This window comes from Capsella rubella, unplaced genomic scaffold (genome assembly GCF_000375325.1).
Source record: "Capsella rubella cultivar Monte Gargano unplaced genomic scaffold, Caprub1_0 scaffold_3, whole genome shotgun sequence".
NCBI classification, from domain to species: Eukaryota; Viridiplantae; Streptophyta; class Magnoliopsida; order Brassicales; family Brassicaceae; genus Capsella; species Capsella rubella.
Window position 1 is genome coordinate 13,743,628 of NW_006238921.1, and position 27,288 is coordinate 13,770,915.

A 27,288-nucleotide genomic window follows, 5' to 3' on the forward strand; every position below is an offset into this window, starting at 1 on the left:
CATTCAAACAACATTTCGAACATCCAGAGAGAGAGATTCATACCATAACTTACCGATTTGAGAAGGATTGGAACAAATCGGAGCCAACAATTTCCGGTACTCCTCGCCGTCTTTTTCTCACACCACTTGTTGATTTCAGCATCTCCTCCTCCCGTGGAACTCCCGCAACGCTGGAGGTCGTGATATCTCTCAGATTGGTCGGCCGGACGACATCTACGGCGGAAGATCGGAGATGAGCCGAATCGCCATCTTCATCGCCAAAAGGAAAAAAAACTTTGTTTTCACGAGAGTGAAATGAGGAGAAGACAGAACGCGAGAAGAGTTTTTTTTTTCCTTTCTTTTTCTTCTTCCACCAATAAAAAGCTGCCACATGTCCGTCTCTTATCACAGTTTACGTATCTTAAACAAGCAACGTATGTTATGATAAATGATGATTAAACATTTAATTTTAATCATAAAAAACTTAAAAATCACCTAAGATACCACCGTTAATCCTGCTCTAACACTGTAAAAATTCGTTTGAATTAACGAAGTATATAAAATCTCGCATTGCGTGTTTTCTTCCTATAAAACAATTGTTTCTTTATTTTTTTCTAAAGTTTTACATGTTGTTTTCTTATCTGGATCTAAAAAATTATTTGAACACGGATTGTTACTTATTTATAAGTTTTAAAATGATTCAAATAATAAAAATAATAACTAAATGAATATATTGATTAAACAATTAAAGTGCTGGAATATTTTTTTGATAACAGGACAAATTAAGAAGAATCTATTTTGAATACAAAGCTGAAGAATCTATGTATAATATTTTTTGTTAAAGGATTTAAGAATCTATATTTGTTTAATTAATTTTAATATCACGATAATCGCTTTGAAAGCAAACGTCATATGCTTTTATTAAATTATGTATTACAAAAAAAACTTTGTGAAAAAGTTCCATCTTGGAAGTATTTTTGCCTTGATCAACGAAGATAATGTATTTAGCTTTTGTTTTTCTTTTCTTTTCTTTCTAAAATGGTATAAGATATACCAAAATAGTAAAAAGTTAAGTACATAAACGATCTAAACCATGACAACAATATATACAAAAATAACTAAGATATATACTGACATATGTAGTACATTAATTATAACGGTTATTGTTATAGATCAATATTTAAATCTAACTTTACGTAATGCATGCTGCTAACACACCAAAAAAAAAAAATCAATTTAAATTTGATAAGTTTTTGTGTTATCAGTACGTATTTAATTAATGAATGTTTTTTTATTTTGGAAACGACATTATATTCATTTTATGTTTCATACAATAGAAAATAATACAGTAATCGTCCATATAAATGTATATATAAGAATCTTTAATTATAAAAAATGACGGAATCTTTAGCCTTTAAATAAGTTCATAAAATATAATAGAGAAAAACATAATGTATATAAACAGAAACTGACGTAAATATACGTAGATAGATTAAAGAAATACATGACCAGGGCTAATGCATCTCATGTATACTCTGGCAACAAGAATATTTTCAATACTAAAATTTTGAATTGTTAATAAGTTATTTAACATATTTCTCTAAACTCTTTACTTTCTTAAACATGTCAGCAATGACAACTTGTTATGGAGCAATTTCCGAGTAATCATAAAATATATCACTGATTTCTAATCATCCTTTTTTGTTTTTCAATACAGTAAGAATGTTTATGTATGGATTTAAACTTCCTGTAATGCAATTGAGCATGCAAGATTGAATACACCACGTGGCGACTTACCAGGCTTTTTTGTCTTGCACTCTTTGACCAAGCTCTAGTGTTAATTTGCTTTGTTACTATTGTTTGATGACCCAATTCTCATTACAACTTTTGTATTTAATTAGAATCCGTTTTGTGGTTGATGCAAGTGAGACCATAGATTTTTGAATGGTACATGAAACTAATCACCCAAGATTCCAAGCAATTGATAAATATATACTCCCAATATACTATATTTCAAACAAGTAATCCAATTGGAAAATGAAAATACATTTCCGTGCACTTCACTCAATGACCCATGAACACTTCGACAATTGGGGTTGTCATGAAGTTTAGGCCCTATAACTAAAATGTCTTCATTCTCTGATTCACAGGAAAAAAAAAATTACAACAATATGATATAAACTATGAAACAAAAATGGCGAGAAAAAAGAACTATGTTATTTCAATAAACCACATATTATTTATGAGATATATATGAGGTTACATTATTTTTGACAGAAGAATTAAAATCAAAGTAGATATGAATCATTTATGTATTGATTCAGTTTTACATCGAATTGTTTAGCTTTCGGAGTAAACCGAAGCAAGAAACTTTTTGAGTCGCCTGTTATAGACACAAGGTCTCTCCAAATGTGCCAAGTGACCTGCTTTTTTTATGCTCTCCATTGTTGCATTTTCTCCTAATTGCCTTTCATTTTAAACATGATTTAAGTGAGATAAAATTATATCTAATATTTTTGTAAAACAAATACTGTATCAAAACTTACTCTTTCATTTTCTTGGCAAATCCAATGTTAAAAATTTGATCGCTTTCACCCCATAGAAGATGTATTTTCTGTCAAACAATATTTTCAAAAATTAATCGAATCGTTAAGTAGTAAATTGAAATGCATTTTCGATTTAATCGGATAAGTGTTTTATGATCTGGAAGAGTTTTGTCGATATAAATTATATAAGTTAAGTTATATAAGTTATGAGATTTCAGAAGTTACTCAAAAATGGTGTTAATTTATTCTCGAGTTTCAAATTTTAAAATAATATTTTTACGACAAAACTCTTCCAGATCATAGAACATTTGTCCGATTATTTCTTGTTTGTCACTAGAAAAATCCAGTATTTATAAAGTTGCTTTCATATGTTTTCTTGTGAATGACTTTTTTTTTAATTATCTATATGATAAGTATATAATTATTAACCTGTTGAAATCGAGGGATAGTCGTATCTTTGTTGCTGATGACCAAAGCTTCTAACAATTCGGCTCTTTCCTTCCTATTGGTAATCATCACCTTCATAATTTCCAAAAAAAACTATATTAGCATATGGAAACTATATACTTTCTTATCAAGAAATATGAATAATTAACAATCCCAATTAATTCTAGACTAAGGATTAGGGGTTCATAAATATAAGTTTTTGCACAAATAAAAAGACGGTCTTGCTAAGCTCTAAAACTAAATGAAAAGCCAAACATATCCATATTTTTTTCTTTTTTTTTCTTTTACTACCAACATATATGTCAAAAACTCACTTGTCTTCTCCTTGTCATGAGATTTTTATATTCTAGGTAAGTTAAGAAATTAAACAAAGCGAGCACCACAAAGCTAGCTACTAGTATTTATACTATAGTCATTTTACATGTCTGTTATTTATATTAAAAAATGATGCTATTTATCGAGCTCCGGGATCAAATTTGACTTCCGGATGCTACATAATAAATTGCAAAGTTTGAGTAGCTAGGTACCTCAATGAAATCCTTAAAGAGCCGGTTCGGGAACCACATGGGTCTATGAACAGCAAGGCTGAAGAGAGTCTTGAGTCCTTTCACCGAAGTTGGTAACAAAAGATCTGTCGACGACTTGAAACCTAACTGGTTCAAGTTAGACTCACTGATCGTATCAGTCATCGCAAGTATCGAACCTGATAATGAAAAAAAAAGATCTTATAATTGTCTACGTAGATTTAAGAATGATATTACAATGCATATGGTAAATACCTGAGACCACCATGGCCCGGACCATCTCAGGGTACTCCTCGGCGATCTTGAAAGCCACCATGCCACCATAACTAAACCCTACAAGGAAAAACTTATCCACGCCGAGGATACGAAGAGACTTGACTAAACAGTGAGCTTGAAACGCTGGTGACCTGTCCGGGTTGTCGGAGTAAGACCCACCAAAGAAGAGGAGGTCAGGTATATAGACTGAGTACTTCTTGGCTAATGATCTAACCTGGAACTGCCACGTAACGATCCCTTCTGCTGCAAAGCCATGGATGAGCAAGACGACTGGTTTGGTAGGTTTTTTGGGTTCCACGGCAGAGTTTTTGTCAGATTTTTTTGGTTTTTTTAGGGTTTCTTTGGGGATCCAGAAGTTCATCTTCGTCCCTGGTTCAGTCTCTACGGTGTAGGGAATGACGCCAGCCAATTTTATGAGACTGTACAACAAAGGTTTTTGCGACTCCACAATGTTCACCATTGTGTTTACTCTATCTTTTGTTTTTGGTTCTTGTTTGGATATGTTTTAAAGATAGAACAGCATATGGAGGGTGGTGATGAGCTTAATTTTAAAGCTTTTTTGAGTTGGAATTAATTATAATGTATCTGGTGTTGGGTTCTTGTTGCTACACATTTTTATATATTTTATCTTGTTTGACGTTTTGAGTGATAACTTACCAAATAGCATGTAGCTACGTACGTACTACTTAAAACATTTTGATAACAATAAAAATATAATGTTTTTCTTTAGTCTTTCAGGTAAATCTATTCGTTTTAATAATATACTGTCACTCTATTACACCTATATGCATTTTTTCTTTTTGAACATTTCATCTTTCCTTAATGTTACCAACCAAAACTGATAGAAAAATGGAGATGATAGAGAGTTCTTGATTACTTGCCTTGCATGTAATCTCTGGACTATGAATCTAGTCAGAGTTATAAATATGCACTTCCTATTAGTGTCGATATGTTGTAAGACAATTCTTGTTATTTTTTTTGGAGATATTTACTAGATTGTCAAATTTCGCAAAACAAATGTAGTGGTAGATATATTTTTCGCAAGTAGTAAACTAAAATAAAATAAGAATTTGATACTTGTTTATTTTTTTTTTTGGTAAGAAAAATCTGATACTTGTTAAGTAAACTCATAATTATTTTTGTATTATAAATATACATAGTGTTATTAGTGAACTTACTTATTTACTGTATTTGTCATATGTTTTTAAATAGGTCGAATTTAAACTTAATTTACATTTTTATATAACTTGAAATCAATAGTATTCAATTATTATAATTATTGAAGTTTACAATTCATCAATAATAATTAATAAATATTGCATATAATTAAAACCTAGAAATTTTCTTTTTTTGAAACAGAAAAGTTTCTAGAAAATAGAGTAATAAAAAACAGAGAGTATTATATTACTATTTTGTAGAAAATATTTAACCATTATTAATTTTTAATATAGAATAAAATCTGATCATCTACATTCTACAAGATTTATCTTTGTTCATGATGTTATGGACTAATTAAATCGGTCCTTTTCATACTGATCTAAAGAAAGCCCACACGTCCATACCTCCTACGATTTATATTTTGTTTGAAAATATTTTATATTGATTAGTTGAGCTACGCAATTAGATACGATTACGCACAATTTACTATACTCCATAAATTTGATTATACACTTTTAGTAAAAACGTCATTTTTGAGTGTTGTTGACGTAGTCACGATTTGTACCTAACGATTATAAGTTTAATATACACACAAACCCAAAATGACAAGATATCTCTATAACCTAACTACATAGACCAAATAATATATATTTAAAACAATGTCATACCAAAATGTTGAATTTTTACATTTACATTAAAAGTTACTTTCACTCCATCACAAACCAAACCAACATCTAATATTTCTCTAAATTATAATAATAAAATTTCCTAAATTCTCCACATATATAAATTGCATGCACACGTCTTCACTCTACATATATAGCAAAAATACACCTTACAGATTTTTATTTAACTATTCTCAATATCTACAATGATGAACATAATGAAAAGTGTAGCGATCATTTGCGTTCTTGGGATATTCTTTATGCCTCGTTATTCTGAATCCGCAATATCTTGTAGTGTTGTGCTACAGGATTTGCAGCCATGTGTTAGCTACTTGACCAGCGGAAGTGGAAAGCCTCCCCAAACTTGCTGCGACGGAGTTCAGAATCTAGCGGCGGCGACCACCGCATCTGCCGATAAGAAGGCGGCTTGCCAATGCATCAAGTCAGTGGCTAGTAGTGTGACCGTGAAGCCTGAATTGGCTCAAGCCCTTGCTAGCAACTGTGGTGCGAGCTTGCCCGTTGATGCATCTTCTACTGTCGACTGCACTACGTACGTTTTTAATGATATGATCTCGAGTCTTGACTGATTTTTGAAGTTGTCTAGTATCTTGGTCTTATTATAGTTCTAACTAAGAAATTTTCAAGTTTATAATACTAAACTTTAGAAAGCACTTAAGCTGAACATAATATAACCAATATAATCATATTTTACAACTTTTAAGTTTTACTTATGGCTAATTTCAAATTGTAAATATTTGAAATTTCATATCGAATATATAACTTTGTTTAATAATAATTTAATACGTTTTCTATATTAATTGACTGTAAACTTTGTTTAAAACAAAATATTTTTACTCAATTTTGGAACAATTTGCATCTCCTATGCACTTATAATAATTAAAGATTTTTGAGTTTTGTTTGATTTAAGTTCTAAACTATACGAGATGAAATAAATAACCATTTGTTGAATTTCTTTTTATTTTTGCAGGGTTGGTTGAGTTATTCTCAACATCCAACAATATAATGGTACTTCTTATATTAATTAAGTACGCGGTTTATTTCAATAAAGACGCCTTATCATATATTTAGGCGAGTGTTTATGCCGACACATGCCATATCGTTACGTATGACGATGTACATGTTAATGTGTACTAGTTCTTTTAGTGCATTTGTGCATGCAATGTAATCATTTACTCCGGTGGTTTGGATATATATTGTGAACTGATGAGTCATAAAACAAAACCCCAGCTTTTCTTGTTGTCATATATTTTTATCAGAGCTCGATCTATGTTTAGTATATTTCCTTATTGGATCACAAACTAAATATCATAAAGTATCAGTATGAGAAGATTTTATCAAATCAAAATAAAAAATTGATCATGTCATTAAAGAAAATATGGGAAGGTGAATTTTTGCTGTAGTTTATTACAATGTACGCACTTTTTTATTCTTTTCAGTCGTTCTACGTAAACTTCCTTAAGAAATGAAAGAATTCAAAAAACAAAGTATTGTGGAAATTATTTAGAAGAGGTATGTATGTCAATTCACATACCTTTACGCTATCCTGTAGAAGAGAATGCTAAAAAAAAATCGAATTTCCTTCTTTTTTTTTTTTTTTGCTAAGAAGGTAGATATTGTTAGTTGTTTGGTAGATATTTCACTGAATATAAAAATAATTTAGGTTTACAATCAATTTATAACTTATAAACATGGTTTTATGACAAAATAAAAATAAAAATATAGAAACATAATTTTTGATTTGATTTCGGTCTAACCATTCAACCAAAGCATTGAAGCTTAAGAAGTTAGAAAAAGCGATGACGATTTTGATTGTTTTCCCTGAATTTGTTTCGGGAGATGAAGAGTGTTGCAAGAAAAAGAAATCTGAATACAAAAGTCTATTATCACTAAAAGCCTTTCAAATGAACGTTCCTCTTACGTCTGTGAGAGATTCCGAACATCAAATCCATGAGCTTTCCCATAACGAAATCTCACTGACCAAATTTTGCGAACGATGCAAGATTCCTTTACCAAATTTCTTGAAGTTGGCTAGCTCAAAGCCGACTCAACATATATAAAATGAGCATTTCATATCCTATCAATTATCCCATAAACTCAACATATATAAAATGTAACTTTATTTTGGGGGTGAATAAAACCTCCATAAGTCAATTATTCTCCCAAAAATACATGTGATTCGTTTTGCTTTGCTCTTCAAGTTTTAACGTTTATAACAGTTAACTCTTAAACACCTCTCTAGATATCTTTGGTTGGTTAATTTCGGAATGATCATCTCTAGCTGCTGTATTATATTGTAGTTTTGCAACCTGGATTTTTATGATCACTTCTTTTTCCATTACTTCTTGTGCGAGTAAAAACCATACAATCAAACTGGAAAACAAAAAGAGTTCAAGAAAATTTGATTTAGACGCAAAAGTTGATCTATTACAAGAGATTTCTTTGATTAGCTTGAGAAACTCGTTAATATTCTTAGCAATAATCTAGCTTTAGTATTCTTTGGAGTAAAATTGTGATGATTTGTATCGTTTTCTTGTCTAGCTCTCTATTTATATGGAGGAGTCGTTGGTTTCGGAGAAATGTTCTACTACTTCTTTATTAGGTAAAGTTCTTGTACCTAATAAAGAACTTGACCTAACTTCGAGGACGAGTGTTGGGCTTTCTCACTTGCTTACTAATAAATAGATTTGGGCTTCACCAGGCTAATGTCCACTTACATTTCTTTGCCTCCCTTTTAAATGATCTCAAATGCTTTCTTTATTTGTCTAGGAACCAAGAAAAGCTTTGCTAAATTCACATTTTTTTTATGAAGCAAAATGCGAGGATGGTACTGTATATATTTGCTACAAAAAGAAGCAAAAACCAGATCACTTAACAATGCATCGAACAACGTTAAAGGCTTAAAAGACGACACCAAAATAAAGTTGAAATATATGTATCATATATAGTAACTAGTAAGTGGGAACATCATGAAAAGGGTTACTACAGTACGTATTTGTATATGATAACACCATATATATATATATAGCTTTCAAAAAAGTCGTGAAAAAGAAAACACAAGTAGCTAAAAGAGTCGAAATAAAAAGAATTAAAAAAAAAAAAAACTAAAATAATAATGAATTTGACCAAGACTGAATTTTACTTTGTGTGATACAATCTATGATAAGTAACGTTTCTTTCTTCTTCATCTCGTCAAAATGGTGGAGAAGGCCATCGCTTACTTGACACGTACGTCAATTCCAAGACATAAACGAAGCAGCCGTAGCATCATCCACGTAGGGATATTCCATTTCTGGTGCCTGTGAGAAATAAGGAACTCTTTGTGTGTTCTGATGAGCCCACGACGGCGACGACGTAGCATAGTGATGATGATGATGACCGTAATAGTTTCCACCTCCGTTGTATGGATTCTCTACCGGAAGTTCTGCCGCCGATGAACCTCCACCGGAGATCGTTAAGTTTCTGGCCGTCGCACGCCTCTCCTCTTTCTTGAATCGGATTCCACAAGCGTTACATAACGACTGTGCACCAAGTTAACATTGTATATGTTACATTACATCAAACATATCTATGAAATGTATATATTATAGTAATGCTAGATAAAAACAAACGAAGGATAGAGAGATTGTATAATAAATATTTTAAAGAAGAAATCACTTATTTTGTTTTCATTTTGGATAAAGTATTTATGGAAGAACAATATGAAAAAAAAACAACCAAGAAAGTATATGATGTGACAAAATTTGATTAGAAAAAATATAGGTACTTTATTTCCTAGAGTAGTTCCGTATGATTTAACAACATGAGGTTTGAATTTGCCAAAATGACACTTTTATTACTTTCATTACAATCTAGAAACTTTTTTCAACAATTCATCAACACTTTTTAAATTTTCATTATACGTTTAATATCGATGGTCATCTCGGACATTGACACTTCCAACATTATTTAATGATCATATTCATATACAAATAAATGACGAAAATATTAATAAATTACCTTAGGGCCTTTTGGTCCGTTTCTCCATAGAGGAGTTGAAGTGGTGTCGCAGCTAGCACAACGGCGAGGTAAGCTATGATCACCACCACCACTCTTCTTGTACGATGTAGTCTTAGCATTTCCTCCGTGAAAGTAGAAGTCTCCGGAGATGTTGTTAGAACCAGCATTAGAGAATCTACGGTGGTCGTCGAGACGAGTAGAGGGTGTTCCAAGTGAGAGAGTGCAATCAACAGAAGTTGATGAAGAGAGATCATTGTAATGATCGTAACTGTATTGGTTTTGGTCGTCATTTTCAGAGGAAAAAAACATAGAGAAGTTAGGGTTTGTTTGGTATCCCATCATGAAAATGTAGACTAGATCAAATAGGGAGAGAGAGATATGTGTGTTGTGTTTTGGTGGCTTTGTGATCTGAGTTACAAGTTACAAATCAAGACATATTTGTTAACATATATATAGAGACAGTTTAAGTAAAGACAAAAGCGAACTTGGTCTGTGGTAACTATATATGTGATCGAATCTATTAATGTAGTGCAGATTACATTATTTTCTTTACTTTATCTAAAGAAAGCAACAATTCTACAATGAATATTCTTCAGGGCTTTATATATAAATCATTGAAATATTTATTTTTATCTGAGTTTCTTGGTTTGGAAGACAAAGTATTCTAGATTCTATTTCGAACGCCGATTTTATGTTACAGTAAACAATAAGACTTCGTTGGCGTATTATGTTTTGTTATTCTATTTCAGTTGTTACATTCAAACTTAAAGTTATATATAGTTTTTTTTCTAATTCTCACCTTAAAAACACATTTAGTATTATTTTTTGTGTCTCGGAGTAGTTTCTTTTCATGTTTGTTTCAAATAAAAGTGAATAAAAGCACACTATATATTAAAGGTAGTTTTATTCTTAAGAAAAATACAGTAGATTTTGGCATTCATTATATATGGTTTTTGATGAAGTTAAAAGACTTTTTTAGAAAATATTATTTTATGCAAGTAATGATAAGTGTTGTGTATCTGCAGTTTTAGTGTCGGAAGGGGTTGGTCAAAAGAGGCCCACGTGAGTGACAATGTCACGGTCTTCTAAGGATCTTGTCTCTTGGCTCTGCCATTACCAAAACCAGATTTCACTCATTTGCCTCTTTTAAACATCCTCCGACTCTAATTGTTGAATTGAACATTCACACCATGAATTTGATGAGTAGGGGAAACAAATTCTCTTTAGGAATTTCTCTTTAAGCTTGATCAAACGATGAAAAGACAGAAAATTTTATGTTTTTTGAAGAGGAAGCTAGGTTTTTGCTCAAAAATAACTAGAGAACTCGGGTTCTTGTATTCTTAATTCGATGATATCTAGATTACAAGATACGTTAAATTTCCTTAAATCTAGGAGTAAATCTTCCTTTTTATGTTAGAAATGTTGACAATTTTAGGTCTGCCGGCGATCTAAGTGGGCATTTGCCTATGGGCCCGTAAAAAAAGTCTTGATCGAAATTTCCCAATTTAAATTGTCTAGTTTATCTATAGTTTAGGACGGTATGTTGTGGTGTTAATCCCTGCACCAACACTAATATATAGATGCACAGTTAGTCGACTACAAGTTATCGTAAGAGTTTTACACAATAGAGTATGTACAATACAATATCTATCGATCACCATAACAAAAACATATCGAATTACAACCAAAGTTATATAATAAGGAAAAGTAATCCGCAACTACATATACATATGATACTAGTTATATAATTCAATATAATGAAAGTAATATACATGCTCATAGTAGTAGTTTCAAAATAATTGTGAAACTAGTACTATATATACATGTACTATATATTAGATAGATATCAAACGTATCGAAATCCTTAGTTTTTAGCCGATTTCAAATAAGAAAACTAAAAACAGTACACCTAAAAAACTATCGAAGCATCTTAAACATGAAATTTCAGAGATTAAAAATAGTTCAGATTTTATTATATGTATTTTAAACATGAAATTTCAGATGTAGTACTGTTTAAGCTAAGAACGAAAATTTAAAAAAGGGAGTAAAGGTAAAGGGAATTCCGAAGTGAGATTCTTGGCAATGATCAAAAGCAACATATTGTGTTCTTTCTTTGGCTTGGGGAACGAGAGATTCAATTGATCAGTCAAAGAAGCAAACTCCCAAACTCAAAAATATATTTTTAAAGCAAAATCATAGAAAAAAAAAAGTACAAAAGCGAATAAACTCAACTGGATTTATTATTACACCCAAAACACTCAATTGCTAACTTCTTTTTCTTTTTCCCTTCTTCTTTATTGTTTTTGGTTTTCCCAATTTTGGGTTATATACTTAGTTCGTTCCTCTCCTAAAGTAGATGATGTTTTGCCAAGACAAGAATATAATAGTAAATATCTCTAAGCCTATCAAATCTTAACTCTAAAGCAAAAGTTATATACATAGCTTAACGTAAGATCATCTCTTAAATAAAATTTTCTAATGATTTTATGTATTTTTGGTTGAAGGACAAACTACTAAGCATACTCCTTCAAGTTGGAGTTCAAAACTTGAGTTCTGCCACTAGCCATGATAAACAAAAAAAATTTTAACTGAAAACTAAGCTAATAAAGATAATTTAATATTGCTATTCAGTTTTTGCAAATATATAACCCGGAATATGAACTGAAACTATATACTTTAGTCTAGAAATAAAATGATCAAATGAAGAAGAAGATTCAAAGAATATTAAAGATTCAAGAGTTCTAAAGAGAGAAAGAGTCAGGCTTTAAGCCAACACAAAGAATCAAATCGGAGTAGCGATTGGTGTGAGCTCTTTGTTTAACTAAGAAGACTGCCGCTTTTAATTTACAACACATGCACTTTGTTTCATTGAACAAGAAACCTAAACTACGACTAACCCAAAGACACATTAATAAGTGTTCGGCTTTGAGGTCTTTTGTCATAGCCACTTATTATATATGTTTCTTTCACGAGACACTAGCTAATAGCTATGTCTATGTGTTCGGCTTTGGCATTGCCATTTAAATTACATTATTTATTTAAATTTGCTTAATTCACTAGAGAATTGTTTTTGTCTCGAAAAAATAAATATTATTGTAATCACAATTTGTGCTACGTTTTGATACGTAGATCGATATCAAAGATGTAGATGCATGCATGTCATAAGATACTACATAGGTGATCTAATTACCGATTTAGGGTTTCGTTTTGTGTGTGTGTTAAATCTAATTACCGATTCATGATACTTAATTAACTACGCTAATAACATGCACTTTTTATCATTTTTCCGATCCGTACTGTATGATACGGTCCGTCTCCAACACTCAAACATAGAGAGGAAGAGAGAATAAAACAAAGAGAATGACAGCAAAACAACAAAAACAACAACCAAACAAAAAAAAGAAAAAGAGACAAAACATTCCCTCAAAAGGATCAAGATCCGATTGGTGTTTTCTTTCTCTTTTTTTTTTTTTGGTTTCTTAATAACGTTTTCATTCTCCAGTTTGACCATTTGACTAATATTTCTAGATGACGTATGGTCCACTTATCCTTCTCATGTATATTATTGTTCTAGTTTAGTACTTCTCGTTTTTGACACCTTAAGGTTATAGATCATGTGATCACAAGTGGGATCGAATTAACCTCTAGTTAATATGCAAATTAAAAGGTGATTTAGCCTTAATTAGTAATGGATATAGTATATTACTATGAATGTTTAGTTTAATAGTTTGCTTCACGTATATATAACAAATCTTCTTTGTAACCAAGTGATCCGATCATTCCCCTTAATTAGTAAAATCCAAAATCAGTTCATAAGACTGATAAAATTTGTCCCTTAGGTTTATGGATAGCTTGAGAAGGGGCTACTTCCATCATCTTCTAGTATCTGATCTTAAAAGAATTTACGGATTTCGACTACGCATTACTGCATAAGTGTGTAGTGTTGTTAATCGTTTGCTCGATGTATAATTTTTTTTTTTTTTTTTTTTTGGGTGAGATTCAAGATCAAATATCAAATTTTACCACTCAAAATCACTGTGATTTTTGTTTTTTTTGAACTATTGTAAATGCCTTAAATAAAAGAAATTTTAAGACTTTTTATAACCCCAATTATTAAAGAGAAACACCTATAATATGGCCAGACATATGGCAATTGACGTAGCCACTAATCCATGAGAATAAGGCCTATTACTTATCGCACCATCATTTGGGCCAATCTGTTATACTATTAAAAGCCCATCTTGTTTGGGTCCACCATCACCGTCGATTGTCTTCTCCGTTCGAAATCACATCCTCTCTAAAGCCATCTCCGCCGTCGTCGGAGACGAAAACCACCGTGTGGATATCTGAAATCTGTAGACAACCATTGATCTCGTTTTGATTTTCAATTCTCGTTTAGAAGCTCTGTTGTGTGAAAAATGGGACTGTTAAGCATAATCCGGAAGATCAAGAAGAAAGAGAAGGAGATGCGAATTCTTATGGTGTATGTCTCAGATTCCAAAACTCGTTACATATTCTCCGATCTAATCATACATTATTGATATAGTGCTGATTTTGGGTATTTCGTTGTTGTAGTGGACTTGATAATTCTGGGAAGACGACGATTGTACTGAAAATAAACGGAGAAGACACAAGTGTGATCAGCCCAACTCTTGGATTCAACATCAAAACCATTGTTTACCAAAAGTAAAGCTCTTTTTCTCTCTCTGCTCTTGTAGTTTCGTGATTCTTCTTCAGAATTGGTTCAGGAATATGATCGAACAGGTTACAGGCAATGTTAATGTTTGTGAATAATGGTGTGTATGTGTGTGTAGGTATACTCTTAATATATGGGATGTTGGTGGGCAAAAGACAATAAGATCGTATTGGAGGAATTACTTTGAGCAGACTGATGGGTTGGTTTGGGTTGTTGATAGTTCTGATCTTAGGAGGTTAGATGATTGTAAGATGGAACTTGACAATCTCTTGAAGGAAGAGGTATGTGTACTCAATTAACAAGCTTTGTAATTTGAAGATTGTGTTGCTGTTTGTGATGAAGAAGATGATCCATGTTCAAATGTTGGTTTTAAATGGCAGAGGCTTGCTGGGTCATCTTTGCTGATACTAGCAAATAAACAGGATATTCAAGGTGCACTTACTCCTGATGAGATTGGCAAAGTAAGGGTTTTTGAAGCTTTTACGACTATATATAGAAACGAGTTTTGGATGTTGGGTTTATTGGGTTGAATCTTTTGGCCTCTCTGTCTTGGAAGGGGTTCTTTCTCAACTTTACTGAAGATTAGTGGGTTAAATGGGTTCTTTCTCAACTTCAGTGAAGATTAGTGGGTTAAGTAAGATTTGTTCTGAGTTGTATTGTGTGCTAAAATTGAGTTTCATCTTTCTTGCTTTTAAAGGTGCTAAACTTGGAGTCCATGGATAAAAGCCGGCACTGGAAAATTGTGGGTTGCAGCGCATATACGGGTGAAGGGTTGTTGGAGGGATTCGATTGGTTGGTTCAAGACATTGCCTCCAGGATTTATATGCTTGACTAATGGGCAACTGCATTTCACAATGGCTTGTTATACTCGACTCTATGCAGCGTAAAGATGCTGATTGAGTTACTTTGTATTGGTTATAAGCTTTGCTTTAAGTTCTATTGTAACAATGATTAGACAAACGTAAATCTTAAGTTGCAAAGACGAACTCTTCTCATTTTGTTTCATTGAAAGAGACTTAACAACAAAATGATGTTTCATACATCCAAAATAAAACTTATTGATGAGCAATTCCAACCACATAATCTACCACAAAAAGATGCAAATTGTATCTGCAAAGGAACAAGCACACAAATAATAGAGAGATCATTTCGACTTCTTTCCTTGTTTCTTCTTGACAACTTCGTCAATGTACATTATGCCTTTGCCCTTATAAGGTTCAGGGGGTTTGCAACTCCTTACTGTTGCAGCAAACTGATGCACTCTTTGCTTGTCGATTCCGGTGCAGCAAACCACATTGTTCTTGAAACAGAAGACCCGAACTGCTGGAGGAACTGCAAGTTCGACTTCGTGACTGTAACCCAATTTGAGGTATAAGAAACGTCCTGCTTCCTCAGCTCTGGCTTTGTATCCAACTCCAACAATCTTCAAGAACCGAAAAAACTTGGCTTCCATTTCTCTTCTACCTACAGAGAACTATCCTGCCAAGTACAATTTTTTTGTAATTTGTCCGAATCAAGTTAAAAAACCAAAAGGGTATCACCATTACTTACGATGAAAAGCCTTTCAGAATACAAAAAGGGTGCATCAAGGTAGTAAATTTAGTTTCTACACTACTCAAAATGTGTAATTGACCATGAATACAAAAAGGGTGCATCAAGGAACAGTAGTGAAATTGACCATGATTCGAAAAATGTGTTTTTTTTTTACCATTCGTTTCATTGTAAACCATCCCGGAGACGTGGAAAGAACATATGAGCTTAACAGGAAATACGTCGAACAGTTTATGTGCAATATTACGAGAGCTATATAAACATACAAATAAAAATCCAAATTTACCTCATTTCCATGAATAAAGTGACTGCTGTACTAAGAAAATCGCAGAAATGATGAATAAACACAAAAAAAAAAAAAGTTCGATTCCATTTGTAAATTATCACCAGGATAGCGAAAAGGGAAGAAAGAACACGATAGTGAGTGAGAGATCGACATAAATGAACAGTTATTACCTTTCTTGATTTCCGACGACGAATGTGACGGTTCTGCTTTTTCGCCGGCCGATCCAGATCAGTCTCCCAGTTCCGGCCTAAAACCTTTCTCCTTCTTCTTTAATTTCGTTTCTTTGAGTAACATACAAAATGGTTGACGTTTTTAGCCGTGTTAAAAAACGACACGCTGTTTTCGTTTCCTCCTCGAGTGTTGTTTTGAACAAAGCCTATTGGACTACATAACAAAGCCCATTGGACTAAATAACAAAGCCCATTGGACTAAATAACAAAGTCCATTGGACTAAATAACAAAGTCCATTGGACTACATAACAAAGTCCATTGGCCTACATAACAAAGCCCATTGGCCTACATAACAAAATCCATTGGACTACATAACAAAGCCCATTGGACTACATAACAAAGCCCAAGAAAACTTGAAACTTTTTCCGATATTTGTTTCCTCGCCGCTCTTTTGAAAGTTGCAAGCTTTCTTTTTCACCGGAGAGAGCTATAGAATCTCTCAACAATGGCGGAATCGATTTTCAGAAAGCTAAGAGACGGTGGCGAAGAAGGAGAGCTCGCACCAGCTCTCACCATTGAAGAAACTGTAGCTTCCCCTTTCGGACTCGATGTTTCTGGCTACCTTCTCACGAATCTATCTTCATCAATTTTGGCTGGAAAATCCAAGTCGCAGTACACTCTCGAACCCTAATTCTACTATATTCGATCTCTAATTGCTTCATTATAGCTAAAGTATTCTTTTTTTTTGTCCTACTTTGCGATACAGTGGTCTCGTGCTGATCACATTCTCGCGAAGCCCTTCGTTCTATTTGCAATTGTTGAAGCAAAAAGGAATCATTGTCACTTCATCTTCTAAATGGTGATTTTGATTTATTTAAGTTTTCGAAAACACTATTCTAACTTGTTGAGTACTTTGATTGCTCTTCTTTGTATTTGATACCGATTGGTTTATGATTTGAAGGATTCGTATATTGGATTGTTACACTGATCCACTAGGCTGGATTGATCAGCCTTCAACTGGTTTAACAGAAGGGTCAAGTTTGGTTAAGTTAAACAAGTGTGTGAGTGACTTGAAAAGGCTTTTCTCTTCAATCATTGAAGCGGGAAGAGGTAGTTCTCTTACATTGCATCCTTTTCGATTGGATCTTTGTCTAAAGGATTATAGGAGATTAAAAGTGATTGTTTTGCTACAGAGTTGGTTGGAGACGGGAAAACACCTTTCTGTGTTGCTATAGATTCGGTAAACAAACTTTCGCTGATGAGGTTTTAGGCATCGATTATCGAAAAGAGAAGTGATTTTTATATCTGAACTTTTGAATCAGGTGAATGAGTTGCTAAGACGTTCATCCATGCCATTAGTTTCTGGTCTTTTAACAGATCTTCGAAGCCACGGTACTTTGCAACATGGACCTGAACACTTGTTTATTAGTTTTATTAATTGTTAGGCTTGATAGCAAAGGTTGAATTTTTCTGTGCAGCTCAAGTTTCTAGTATCTATTGGTCACTAAACACTGACCTTCACCAAGATAAGGTCACAAATGCGCTTGAATATATATCTACAATGAAAGCCAACTTAGAACCTTTGTGTCCATCTGAAGATGGACAAAGGAATGCTTTAGAGAACCTGTTTTTGGTTCATCAGGATTTCGGTAGAGGGCGATTCCATGTTCGGTTTAAGCTTAGAAAGGGACGTGTCAGAGTAATGGTGAGTTCCCTCTTACTCTTTTCTCTGTACCCTATGAGTGTCGTCTAGTTAACAGTCTTGTAACTCCTTACCTACAGTCTGAAGAATATCATGTTGATCAATCGGGAATAAACTTTTCACCCATTTCATCTGCGGATACTGGTATTGCAGCCACTAAAAGCCTTTTGCCTAAGGCAAGTTATTATGTTCTGCTCTTTAAATTCTTGGTTTGTGGTTCATTTCGATGTGATGCATGATGTTAAGTTGTATGCCTCATATTATTGTTTCTTATTGGTTCAGGTTCAGTTCAATCTACAGTTGTCTGAGAAAGAGCGAGTCGAGAAAGAAAAAGTTGTGCTTCCTTTTGAGCACCAAGGTGAGTTTACATAGCGTAAAGCCAGAGAATTTAAGCTCATTCATGTCTGTCATCGTGGTTAAAACATTAGTTGATACGGTTTTGTTCTTCAGATGATGGAAAATCGTTAGATATCTATGATGGTCGGAGATCCCTTGTTGATGGCAAGATTGAGACAACACCATTGTCTTCAATGGAATTGCAGACGGATGTGGTTTCATCGGGTAAGGGAGGGGAGATTATATATTTCAGAGATTCGGACGATGAGCATCCTGATTCTGATGAGGACCCTGATGATGATTTGGACATTTAAAGTTCTTAAAAATTCACTTGTTAGATCAGAGAGAATGGCTCCGGTTTTGGTTTGGGTTTTGGCAACTGTTGAGATCTTAGTTAGATTGTTCCAACTTTGTTACTATATAGGTGTTACGGTAACGATCTCAGCTTTTATTCTTCTTGAGTTATTTATTGTGTTATGACTGCATAATGATCATCATATGTATATCAAGACATACCTATCAGATAAGTAATGAATGATGAAGTGATCTTATATTATAGATGGTCATATCATCTATCTCTTTTTATTTGTCAACATCATACTAAAAGAACAACTCAAATGAGTCAATCGCACAGAAAATTGTTTACAAACTTAACATCATACGAACTAACACGAGTTTTGCGTGCCAAGAATTCCATTTTTACATTTACATTTCTTGAAATAAGAGACAAAGAAAAAGATAAGAATTCTTCTCGTCAACTTTTATATCCTCCAAGTAAGAAGAGAAAGCCGGTCATTCATTAGGAAAAGACACAATCTTCACCAAGTGACATATCATCATCTTTTTAAAATAATTTTTTAACTCTTTTTGTATATTTTATTTAATAAAAATGGTATACGAATTGTAAGTGTTGGATTTAGGAGGACACAAAACAGTTACTCCAATTTCGAGTAGTGGAAATTTTAACAACTTTGATATGTACCGGTGGTTGTGATTAATTTCTTACCACCAAAAAGGTCCAAAGCCATGTATGACACAAACCATATATTCTTTGTTTTCCATTTATAATCCATAATCTTTTTATTTCCTTTTATAATTTTATATGTCGAGGATAATATTTATTTTTAAAATATTTATCAAATTTAGTACAAAAATTTGCAAAAATGTCTATAAAAAAATGAAAGATGATAATTTAGTGTGAATCTTTCATTTTGCTTGGTATTTTTGTAATATATCTTGTCTTAGTTTTGACATTTTAGTCATATGCATTTTCATTATCCAACATTGTGGTGAAATTTCATAATTTGTTCCATTTATTATAGTAAATGTTGACATTTGGGTTTATAGGTTGAGATAACTACTTAGAGGATTGAATCTCCTCATATTCTTCCTCCACGCTTGTTCTTGTTCAAAGTAGGTAATCTCTGTTGGTCAATTAAATATATACATTAGTGTGATCAAGTGTTTGGTAGTGATGGATATAAAGATTTCCTTGGAGAGTTTGCTAAAGTTTCCATGATGATTCCTTGGCTTATATTATTTTCTTTCACCCATTAATAAATAAAATAAAATATTAATAAAGGAAAGCTTGGATGAAACTTTAATTGCGGACTCTTTTTTTTTTTTTTGTCGACATTGCGGACTCTTTTGGCCATGGTCATTCCCTTTTATTTCTTGTCGGGTGATAGTTGGCGGCATTCAATGTTGGGAATGTGAAGATTCTTTTGGACTAGGCTTAACAACTAAATTCAGGTACGCAAGAATTTTTAACCACTTTTTCTACGCACCAATTGACATTGTTCTTTGTTAGTGAGATTTTCCAATTTGGGAGTTATTGAAAATTTGTATAAGAGACGTTGAAATACTTGTCCTTTATGGGTGATTTAGATGTGTATCTTGGTGATGGGTAGAGGTTATAAAAAGCTTTTGAAAAAGTAGAGTTTATTAATTGTTCGTTTGATAAAAAAACACTAGCTAGCTAACACAGTGACATAAAAATCTTCGCTAAAGTTTAAGGGATTGCTCAGTTTTGATCTCGAATACAATTTACATCTTGGAGAAAATATTTCATTAATAACTCATGAGAAAGATAATAAAATATCAATTTAAGGGGTGTATTAAAAGTAGAATTTTAAGTGTTTTGTGTAAAACTTACTAATCATATGTATATTCAATCATGGATATAAAAAAGTCTAATGAAATATTAAAAGACTTTTAATAGTGTTATTGAACTATTGATTTTGAAGAACTTAAGAGGATTTGAAAAGATTTTCTTAGTTAAAAAATACAGAAATTCAAATCTCATGATTATAGGTGGTATTGAAAAGATTTTACAATAAATCATATGTACTTCTCTAAAGTCATCAAAGTAAAAACTAAAAAAGAACTCAAATCACTTAAAATTCTACTCTGAATACACAACCTTAGTTTTCTATTATTAATATTATTATTTCTATTTTTTAAAATAAATACATCAAATTAGTTAAAAAATCAATCTAAAAACTGAAACAAATTGAAAGTAGAAAAAAAAAACTGAAATGAATCTTAATTTTGATTAGATACATCTCTGAATTGAACAGCAAAAGAAGCATGTTGATTTTTTTAAAAATCTTTTAAAGATCATATTAATTTTTTTATTTGGCAAATGATCTTTTCAGTATCTTGATTTCACAAAGGGATAAAGAAATATTGATTACATACATCTAATGTCTTGACCAATTCACAAAATTTGATTAGTAACACAAAGAAAACCATTTGACTAAAGTTCTTTGAATTTTGTTTTTTCTTTTTCTGTCTTTTATTACCAATGCATGTAGAAGAAACCTACATACCAAGCTTATAAATAGAAGCCTCCTATAATTCCACCAACAAGAAAAACAAAAACAAAATTTTTCTCTGATTCTAGAATTATGGCTGTATTCAAAGTCGTGCTTGCTTCTCTTCTCATATCACTTCTTGTCCTCGACTTGGTTCATGCCGACATGGTGGTTTGATTTAACAATTAACAGCCAAACATATTTCTTGTACTTTGATATGTTCTAACAAAATTTTCATAATATTTCATGCAGACGGCGAATAAAGCCACAAAAATAGGTAACTACATGATATTAATCGTATGAATATACACGTTGAACTAATATATATATATATGTGTTTATTAAAATTTTTGGTTGGAAATGGTATGCATTTCTATGTAGATTGCAAGAGCAAGTGCCAAGAACGGTGCAGGCTCTCGAGTAGGCAGAAACTTTGTCACCGAGCGTGCGGGACTTGCTGCGCCAGGTGCAGCTGCGTGCCGCCGGGCACATACGGACAATACGAAAAGTGTCCGTGCTATGGTAGCCTCACCACCCACGGTGGTCGCAAAAAGTGTCCTTAATTAAACACACTTGTTTGATCTGGTTTCTTTAATACACTACTTTAATTTCTTTGAGTAATTTGCTATTATATTATATGGAATAAATAAAATACACAGAAAAAGAGAAATACATGTTATACGTTATTTTTTGCACTCTTTGAAGATTGTATATTGTCTAGACTCTAGAGCTAAATATATATATTGTACGATTCTTGGTTGTTGTTGATTCAATAATCCATATGGATCCCGATTTAACAATTTAAACGTTTGAAAATGTTTTGACTTCAAAAAGTAGGAAGAGTTAGGCATTGGATTTAAAATGGTAACAATGGAATATGAATGAACAGACTAATGGATTGTGGCGCACAAGTTATAGCAGTTTACGGGATTAAATTTAAGAGTTGACTAGGCATTTGTAACGTGATCATTGTTCATTAGAATATGTCTAGTGTCTTTTTTTTTTTTATGAAAATAAAATTATGTGAAGTTATCAAGAAAGAACAATAAAATTAAGAAAGATGATGTATATGAAATCAGCTCTCTATGCACAAGATTTCGAGTATCAAATGTCAATACAGAGCATAGCGATGCGATGTAACACATTCAAAAGCAAGTAGCCGTCAAAGTCTGATCCTATAATCCCCGTCTGTTGTGGTTTCAGTGTGCATCTTCCAAAGCTCATGTGTATGGCAATCCTGTGGATCACAAAGTGAAACAACTGTTGTCACAAGCAATGGATATTGAAAGTAAATTGAAATAGATATATGCCATCAACTCTGAAAATAAATCAACTCAAAAAGAATACGTCTCTCTTGCCGACTTAATTTGTCCAATCAAAAAAACTATACTAAACCCAAGAAAAAAGTTTATTAACCACAAGAGAAAAACCTTTAGGAAAACTATCAATAAGCAAAGTAAAGAAAATAAATGAAAGGATGAATAAACTTAAGATTACTCTTGAAATTATCTAATAACCGAAACAAATCCAGAACTGGGTGGATTCGAACCACCAACCTCTCGTCCATCATAATAGACGAGCGCTCTGCCATTTTGAGCTTACAGATCTATAAACAATAACAATTTTGGAGTTTTTAAATATATACTATTGCCTACATTAACTTTTACGAAATTATTTTTAATAAACAGATATCATACCTCATGCACTCTAATTAGATACCAATTGACAGCTAAAGTAGTTTCATAAAAATTAATGGAGAAAAATCATGCTACTTTTCGATAACAAAAAAATATAATTACAAAAAAGAAAAAAAACATACTAACTTGTAAACTTCAAAAAAAAAAAAAAACTAAATAAACAATATATTTTATTCCTCAAAAATTAATGTACACATTTTACTCTATTTAAGTCTATTACCAAAAATTTATACCTTTAACACAAAATAATATACGAGAATGGCTGGATTGTGAAATCTATATGTTGGCCAAAACTTCAATTTTCCTGTCAACGAGCTTCATACTTCAACAGAAAGGATATCGTTACAGACAGATATAACAAACTTAGCTAAATACAAATTCTAAAACTGACGACAGATTATTGAAAAACCTTAATACAAAAACTTAATTACATTATACAAGTAACTAAAATATCATTTAAACAATGTAATGTTTGATGAAACGATTAAATATGATCAAACGTTGCCCCGGACTATCATGTTGTAAAGAAGTGCATAACATGTTGTAAAGTCAAATCATGTTGATATTTCCTTTCAAATGCTTATTTACTTGTATGGTAATTAACGATCCAAGTTAATATGCATATGGGTACCTGATTTGGCTTGAATAATAACTTAGGATCATAATTAATATGAATATAAGTACCTGATTTGACTCTCTTGTGCTAGTAGGATTGATATAGCCACGGCTCCAGTTAAGTCGCAGTCTCTGTTTCTGATCGATTTTTTTTTGAGTATATGACCAATAGCGAATTAGAGATGTAAAAGAGGGAAGAGAGAGAGAGAGGGAGCGAGGCAAGACACACAGAGGAGAGGAGATCCCGGGAAAAAAAATAAACAACCCGTGCGATCTCCTCTCCAAAACCCACAAAATAACTTTTATTAAGCACAGTTTTGACCTGCCATGCAAGCGCACCTGACATGGCAAAGGTCGGATGACAAAGATGCGATCGGGACGCCATAGCTATCCAACAAAACATCTTATACACCCTAACTCACTTCAATCCAAACACGAAAGAGTAAGCCCTAGCGTCTGCTTCAGATTCATCTCCTTGTATCCCAGATCTATGCGCCTCAACGTGACCAATTTACAGATCTATCGTCTTACGAAGCCGCAAATGAAGATCCAAAGCCAGATCTGATATTCAAGAACAGAATTCTCGATTACGAAACTACAATTCTATTTAAAAAACGAATATAAGAGAAGCTAATCGATACAAGAAGATCAGATTTACCGAGAGGAAAAGCTAGATCTGCGTCAGATCCGTCGCCAAATCATGGAATCAACCATCAGATCTCGATCAAAACACGACACGGTTGTGAAGATCGGGAGGATCTCTACGATAATTAGAAGCGAAAAGAATCAGAATCGTCGCCATAGCAGCAAGATCTGAGAAAAGCGTTGACGAAGGGAGGAAGCAAAAGACGCGTATGAATATGGAGGCGATGATGAGATAACCCTAAAAATAATTCATCTCTTATATATAGAGTTGGAAATGATAGACGGTTCAGATTAAATGGTTCGATAACACCTCAACGGTTCAGATTTGACCGCGTGGGAGATTGCGTGTCTTTCGGGTCACTATTATCCTTCATTAAAGCGAGGCGGTTTACTTTATGAGAAAACAACAAAAGAAAGAAACAATTTTGTAATGGGCTGCTAATATGAGATGTTGGTCTTCGTGGGCCGTAGCAATAATTTTAAACATCTTCTGTCCTATTTTTTTTGGAGAACAAAGAAAATCGAAACATTTGGTTTTTTCTTTGTTGTCAATAATATAGTAAAACATTTAATTATTAACGGGATAATAATTTCAAATAAATTTGATTATTATAGAAAATAAATGATTTGGATTCACCAAAAGCTCTTGAGGGAAAAGTTGAAGATATCTCAATCAATAAACACGAGCTTTAGGAGGAAAAGTGTCAACTTCATCATCCAATGTATTCATGTGCACTGGTCTATACTCCAATTTCACATTCCCTTCTTCCCAATACCTTCAACATATACATATAAACAAAGCAAAAGAAGATATCTAAGGAAAACATGAACATACTTTGAGTCTATGATTTTCAAAAGAGAAATAAAAAGATAAATTGTTACCCAATGTGTGCTTCATCCAATTTGCATCGTCTCGTTTCTGCAAAACAACCATACCAAAATCTCTCTTTGATCGATATTTCCATATTTCGACTAAGACAAATTTTTGTTAATGTAAGGAACATTGAACTAACCGTGAAATCCTCACGCGCATGTGCTCCTCGACTCTCCTTCCTAGCCTCAGCAGAATGCATAGTTATGCTTGCATTAATCAAAAGATTCTCCAACTCCATAGTTTCTATCAAATCCGAGTTCCTAACAATGTAGTTCCATATACAAAGGTTTAGTAAATTAGCCTAAACACAGTCTTTATAATGATTTAAACTCTCACCATATCAAACTCCGATCTGTCACTTTGACATCACCAAAACTGTCCCATGTCCTATCGATCAAATCACAACCTATGATCATCATACCCACAAAAAAGAATTTAAAAATAAAGAGATTATATTTCTTTAGACCAAATCATAAGGTCTACTAATACTGCTGCACGGCCATCGTCTCATGCTGTTGCAAATGTCATGACTGATACTGCTTCGACCTCGAATACTCCACCAATAAATTTTGATGTCAGCACATTGAGCAATGATCAGGTTCAGACATTGATACAACAACTGAATGCACAGGTTCATGTTTCAGAGAGTTCAATTCCATCTGCTAAGGCTTCTATCACTGAACATGGTGCTATGTCTATCCAATCCTCAGCTGGTATCAATTCTTTTCCTTCTTTTCCATCCATTTTTCCATCCACATCTCTTAGATTTGAGAATAATAAACTCACATTTCAACATCAATGTCTTTCATCATTATCAAAAGCTATTCCTCATGGTAGTTGGATCATAGATAGTGGGGCTACTAGTCATGTTTGCTCTGACTTGGCATTTTTTAATGAAACTGTCACAGTCACTGGAGTCACAGTTTCTCTTCCAAATGCAACTAGAGTGGACATCAAACATTGTGGCACTGTTCCATTGTCACATTCACTCATTTTGCATGATGTTTTGCATGTTCCTTCTTTTCAATTCAATCTTATATCTGTTAGTACTCTTTTAAAACATAACAATGGGTCAGCTCATTTTTATCCTGAATTTTGTTATATCCAGGAGTGTATTCAGGGATTGATGATTGGTAAAGGAATTCTTCTACATAATCTGTATATCCTGCAACCTGCATCATCATCCTTACCATCGTCTACTCTCACTCTTGATCATGCTGAAAGTCACTTCTCTGGATCCTTGAAAGTCGATGGACATCTCTGGCATCAACGCCTAGGACACCCATCCTCTGACAAGTTAAAGCTTTTGTCTGGTATTTTACCTTTGTCTTCTTTACAATTAGATCAGCATTGTAGTATCTGTTCTTTAGCTAAACAGAAACGGCTACCCTTTGAGTCTAATAACCACATGTCTTCACTTCCATTTGATCTTCTTCACTTAGATGTATGGGGGCCTTTCTCTATTGAATCTGTAGATGGTTTTAAGTATTTTCTCACCATAGTCGATGATTGTACTCGTGTTACTTGGGTTTATATGATGAAAACTAAATCAGAAGTAATAAAGCATTTTCCAGATTTTCTAAAGCTTGTTGATACTCAATATAAATCAAAGGTTAAGGCTATAAGAACAGATAATGCTCCTGAATTAGCTTTTACTGATCTAGTTAGAGAACATGGAATGATTCATCAGTTTTCTTGTGCTTACACTCCCCAACAGAATTCAGTGGTAGAAAGAAAACATCAACATTTACTAAATGTAGCAAGAGCATTGATTTTTCAGTCAAAAGTTACATTAGAATACTGGAGTGATTGCTTGTTAACTGCTATCTTTTTAATCAATCGTACTCCTACACCTCTGTTGAACAATAAGTCACCATATGAACTACTTACACAGAAGGTTCCTGATTACAGTTTTCTGAGAACATTTGGCTGTTTATGTTATGTCTCGACATTATTGAAAGATAGGCATAAGTTTAGTCCTAGGGCTGATCAATGTGTTTTTTTAGGATATTCTTGTGGTTATAAAGGCTATAAAGTGTTGCATCTAGATACTAATAGAGTTTCAATAACCAGGAATGTCATTTTTCATGAGCATGTGTTTCCTTTTCACACTTTACATAAAACAGTCCATGAGAATGATTTCTTTGACAATGTAGTTCTACCTTTGAATATTTCCCCTGTTTTAGATGTTAATGATACTATGCATTTAAATGTTACACCACCTGCTGTTATACCTGCTGCATTGCATACATCACCACCTCGTGACAGTGCTACACATACTTCACAC

General features: G+C 33.0%; 8 protein-coding genes and 2 long non-coding RNA genes across 11 annotated transcripts in view; 4 read left to right on the forward strand and 6 right to left on the reverse strand.

Moving 5' to 3' along the window:
* The window catches only part of LOC111831653, a 1,054-nt gene extending 732 nt beyond the window's left edge, over positions 1–322 (reverse strand). Inside the window, exon 1 of the long non-coding RNA XR_002834773.1 lies at positions 54–322. This is a non-coding gene — a long non-coding RNA (uncharacterized LOC111831653). The remainder of the gene's footprint in view (positions 1–53) is intronic.
* Positions 323–2,198: 1,876 nt separating this feature from the next.
* Positions 2,199–4,287, reverse strand: LOC17893662 (monoacylglycerol lipase ABHD6). The gene is made up of 5 exons (XM_006299427.2): positions 3,752–4,287; positions 3,500–3,675; positions 2,955–3,044; positions 2,526–2,593; positions 2,199–2,446 (listed from the first exon to the last, which is right to left on the reverse strand). Exons 1-5 carry the CDS (start codon positions 4,230–4,232, stop codon positions 2,320–2,322), a joined length of 942 nt encoding a protein of 313 aa, XP_006299489.1. The 5' UTR covers positions 4,233–4,287; the 3' UTR covers positions 2,199–2,319.
* A 1,453-nt stretch (positions 4,288–5,740) lies between these two features.
* Positions 5,741–6,894, forward strand: LOC17892391 (non-specific lipid-transfer protein 8). Its single transcript, XM_006298779.2, has 2 exons — positions 5,741–6,145; positions 6,584–6,894. The coding sequence occupies exons 1-2, from the start codon at positions 5,802–5,804 to the stop codon at positions 6,591–6,593; spliced, it is 354 nt and encodes a 117-aa protein (XP_006298841.1). The 5' UTR covers positions 5,741–5,801; the 3' UTR covers positions 6,594–6,894.
* Positions 6,895–8,588: 1,694 nt separating this feature from the next.
* On the reverse strand, positions 8,589–10,008 carry LOC17892714 (GATA transcription factor 20). The gene is made up of 2 exons (XM_006296671.2): positions 9,613–10,008; positions 8,589–9,134 (listed from the first exon to the last, which is right to left on the reverse strand). Exons 1-2 carry the CDS (start codon positions 9,952–9,954, stop codon positions 8,847–8,849), a joined length of 630 nt encoding a protein of 209 aa, XP_006296733.2. The 5' UTR covers positions 9,955–10,008; the 3' UTR covers positions 8,589–8,846.
* Positions 10,009–13,889: 3,881 nt separating this feature from the next.
* LOC17892594 (ADP-ribosylation factor-like protein 2) lies at positions 13,890–15,313 on the forward strand. The gene is made up of 5 exons (XM_006298589.2): positions 13,890–14,095; positions 14,188–14,298; positions 14,427–14,589; positions 14,689–14,769; positions 15,006–15,313. The coding sequence occupies exons 1-5, from the start codon at positions 14,031–14,033 to the stop codon at positions 15,141–15,143; spliced, it is 558 nt and encodes a 185-aa protein (XP_006298651.1). The 5' UTR covers positions 13,890–14,030; the 3' UTR covers positions 15,144–15,313.
* LOC17893701 (60S ribosomal protein L6, mitochondrial) lies at positions 15,296–16,424 on the reverse strand. Of its 2 annotated transcripts, none has more exons than XM_006298801.2 (2): positions 16,316–16,424; positions 15,296–15,782 (listed from the first exon to the last, which is right to left on the reverse strand). In XM_006298801.2, the coding sequence occupies exon 2, from the start codon at positions 15,759–15,761 to the stop codon at positions 15,453–15,455; it is 309 nt and encodes a 102-aa protein (XP_006298863.1). In that variant the 5' UTR covers positions 15,762–15,782; positions 16,316–16,424; the 3' UTR covers positions 15,296–15,452. The 2 variants fall into 2 exon arrangements, with proteins under 2 accessions (XP_006298863.1, XP_006298862.1); XM_006298800.2 differs by having other exon boundaries at positions 15,296–15,787.
* A 351-nt stretch (positions 16,425–16,775) lies between these two features.
* On the forward strand, positions 16,776–18,912 carry LOC17892995 (elongator complex protein 5). Its single transcript, XM_006297865.2, has 9 exons — positions 16,776–16,988; positions 17,083–17,175; positions 17,278–17,426; positions 17,510–17,556; positions 17,639–17,708; positions 17,795–18,021; positions 18,099–18,194; positions 18,301–18,376; positions 18,469–18,912. Exons 1-9 carry the CDS (start codon positions 16,822–16,824, stop codon positions 18,666–18,668), a joined length of 1,125 nt encoding a protein of 374 aa, XP_006297927.1. The 5' UTR covers positions 16,776–16,821; the 3' UTR covers positions 18,669–18,912.
* Positions 18,913–21,229: 2,317 nt separating this feature from the next.
* LOC17890726 (gibberellin-regulated protein 11) lies at positions 21,230–21,938 on the forward strand. The gene is made up of 3 exons (XM_023786724.1): positions 21,230–21,338; positions 21,423–21,447; positions 21,552–21,938. The coding sequence occupies exons 1-3, from the start codon at positions 21,264–21,266 to the stop codon at positions 21,731–21,733; spliced, it is 282 nt and encodes a 93-aa protein (XP_023642492.1). The 5' UTR covers positions 21,230–21,263; the 3' UTR covers positions 21,734–21,938.
* A 1,076-nt stretch (positions 21,939–23,014) lies between these two features.
* On the reverse strand, positions 23,015–24,361 carry LOC17892958. Its single transcript, XR_002834627.1, has 2 exons — positions 24,141–24,361; positions 23,015–24,043 (listed from the first exon to the last, which is right to left on the reverse strand). It is a non-coding gene; the product is annotated as an uncharacterized LOC17892958 (long non-coding RNA).
* Positions 24,362–24,800: 439 nt separating this feature from the next.
* Positions 24,801–27,288, reverse strand: part of LOC17890947 (succinate dehydrogenase [ubiquinone] flavoprotein subunit 2, mitochondrial) — a 7,169-nt gene continuing 4,681 nt past the window's right edge. The window contains 4 exon segments of the mRNA XM_023786388.1: positions 24,801–24,904; positions 25,010–25,046; positions 25,141–25,261; positions 25,338–25,409. Coding sequence (XP_023642156.1) covers positions 24,801–24,904; positions 25,010–25,046; positions 25,141–25,261; positions 25,338–25,409 — 334 coding nt within the window.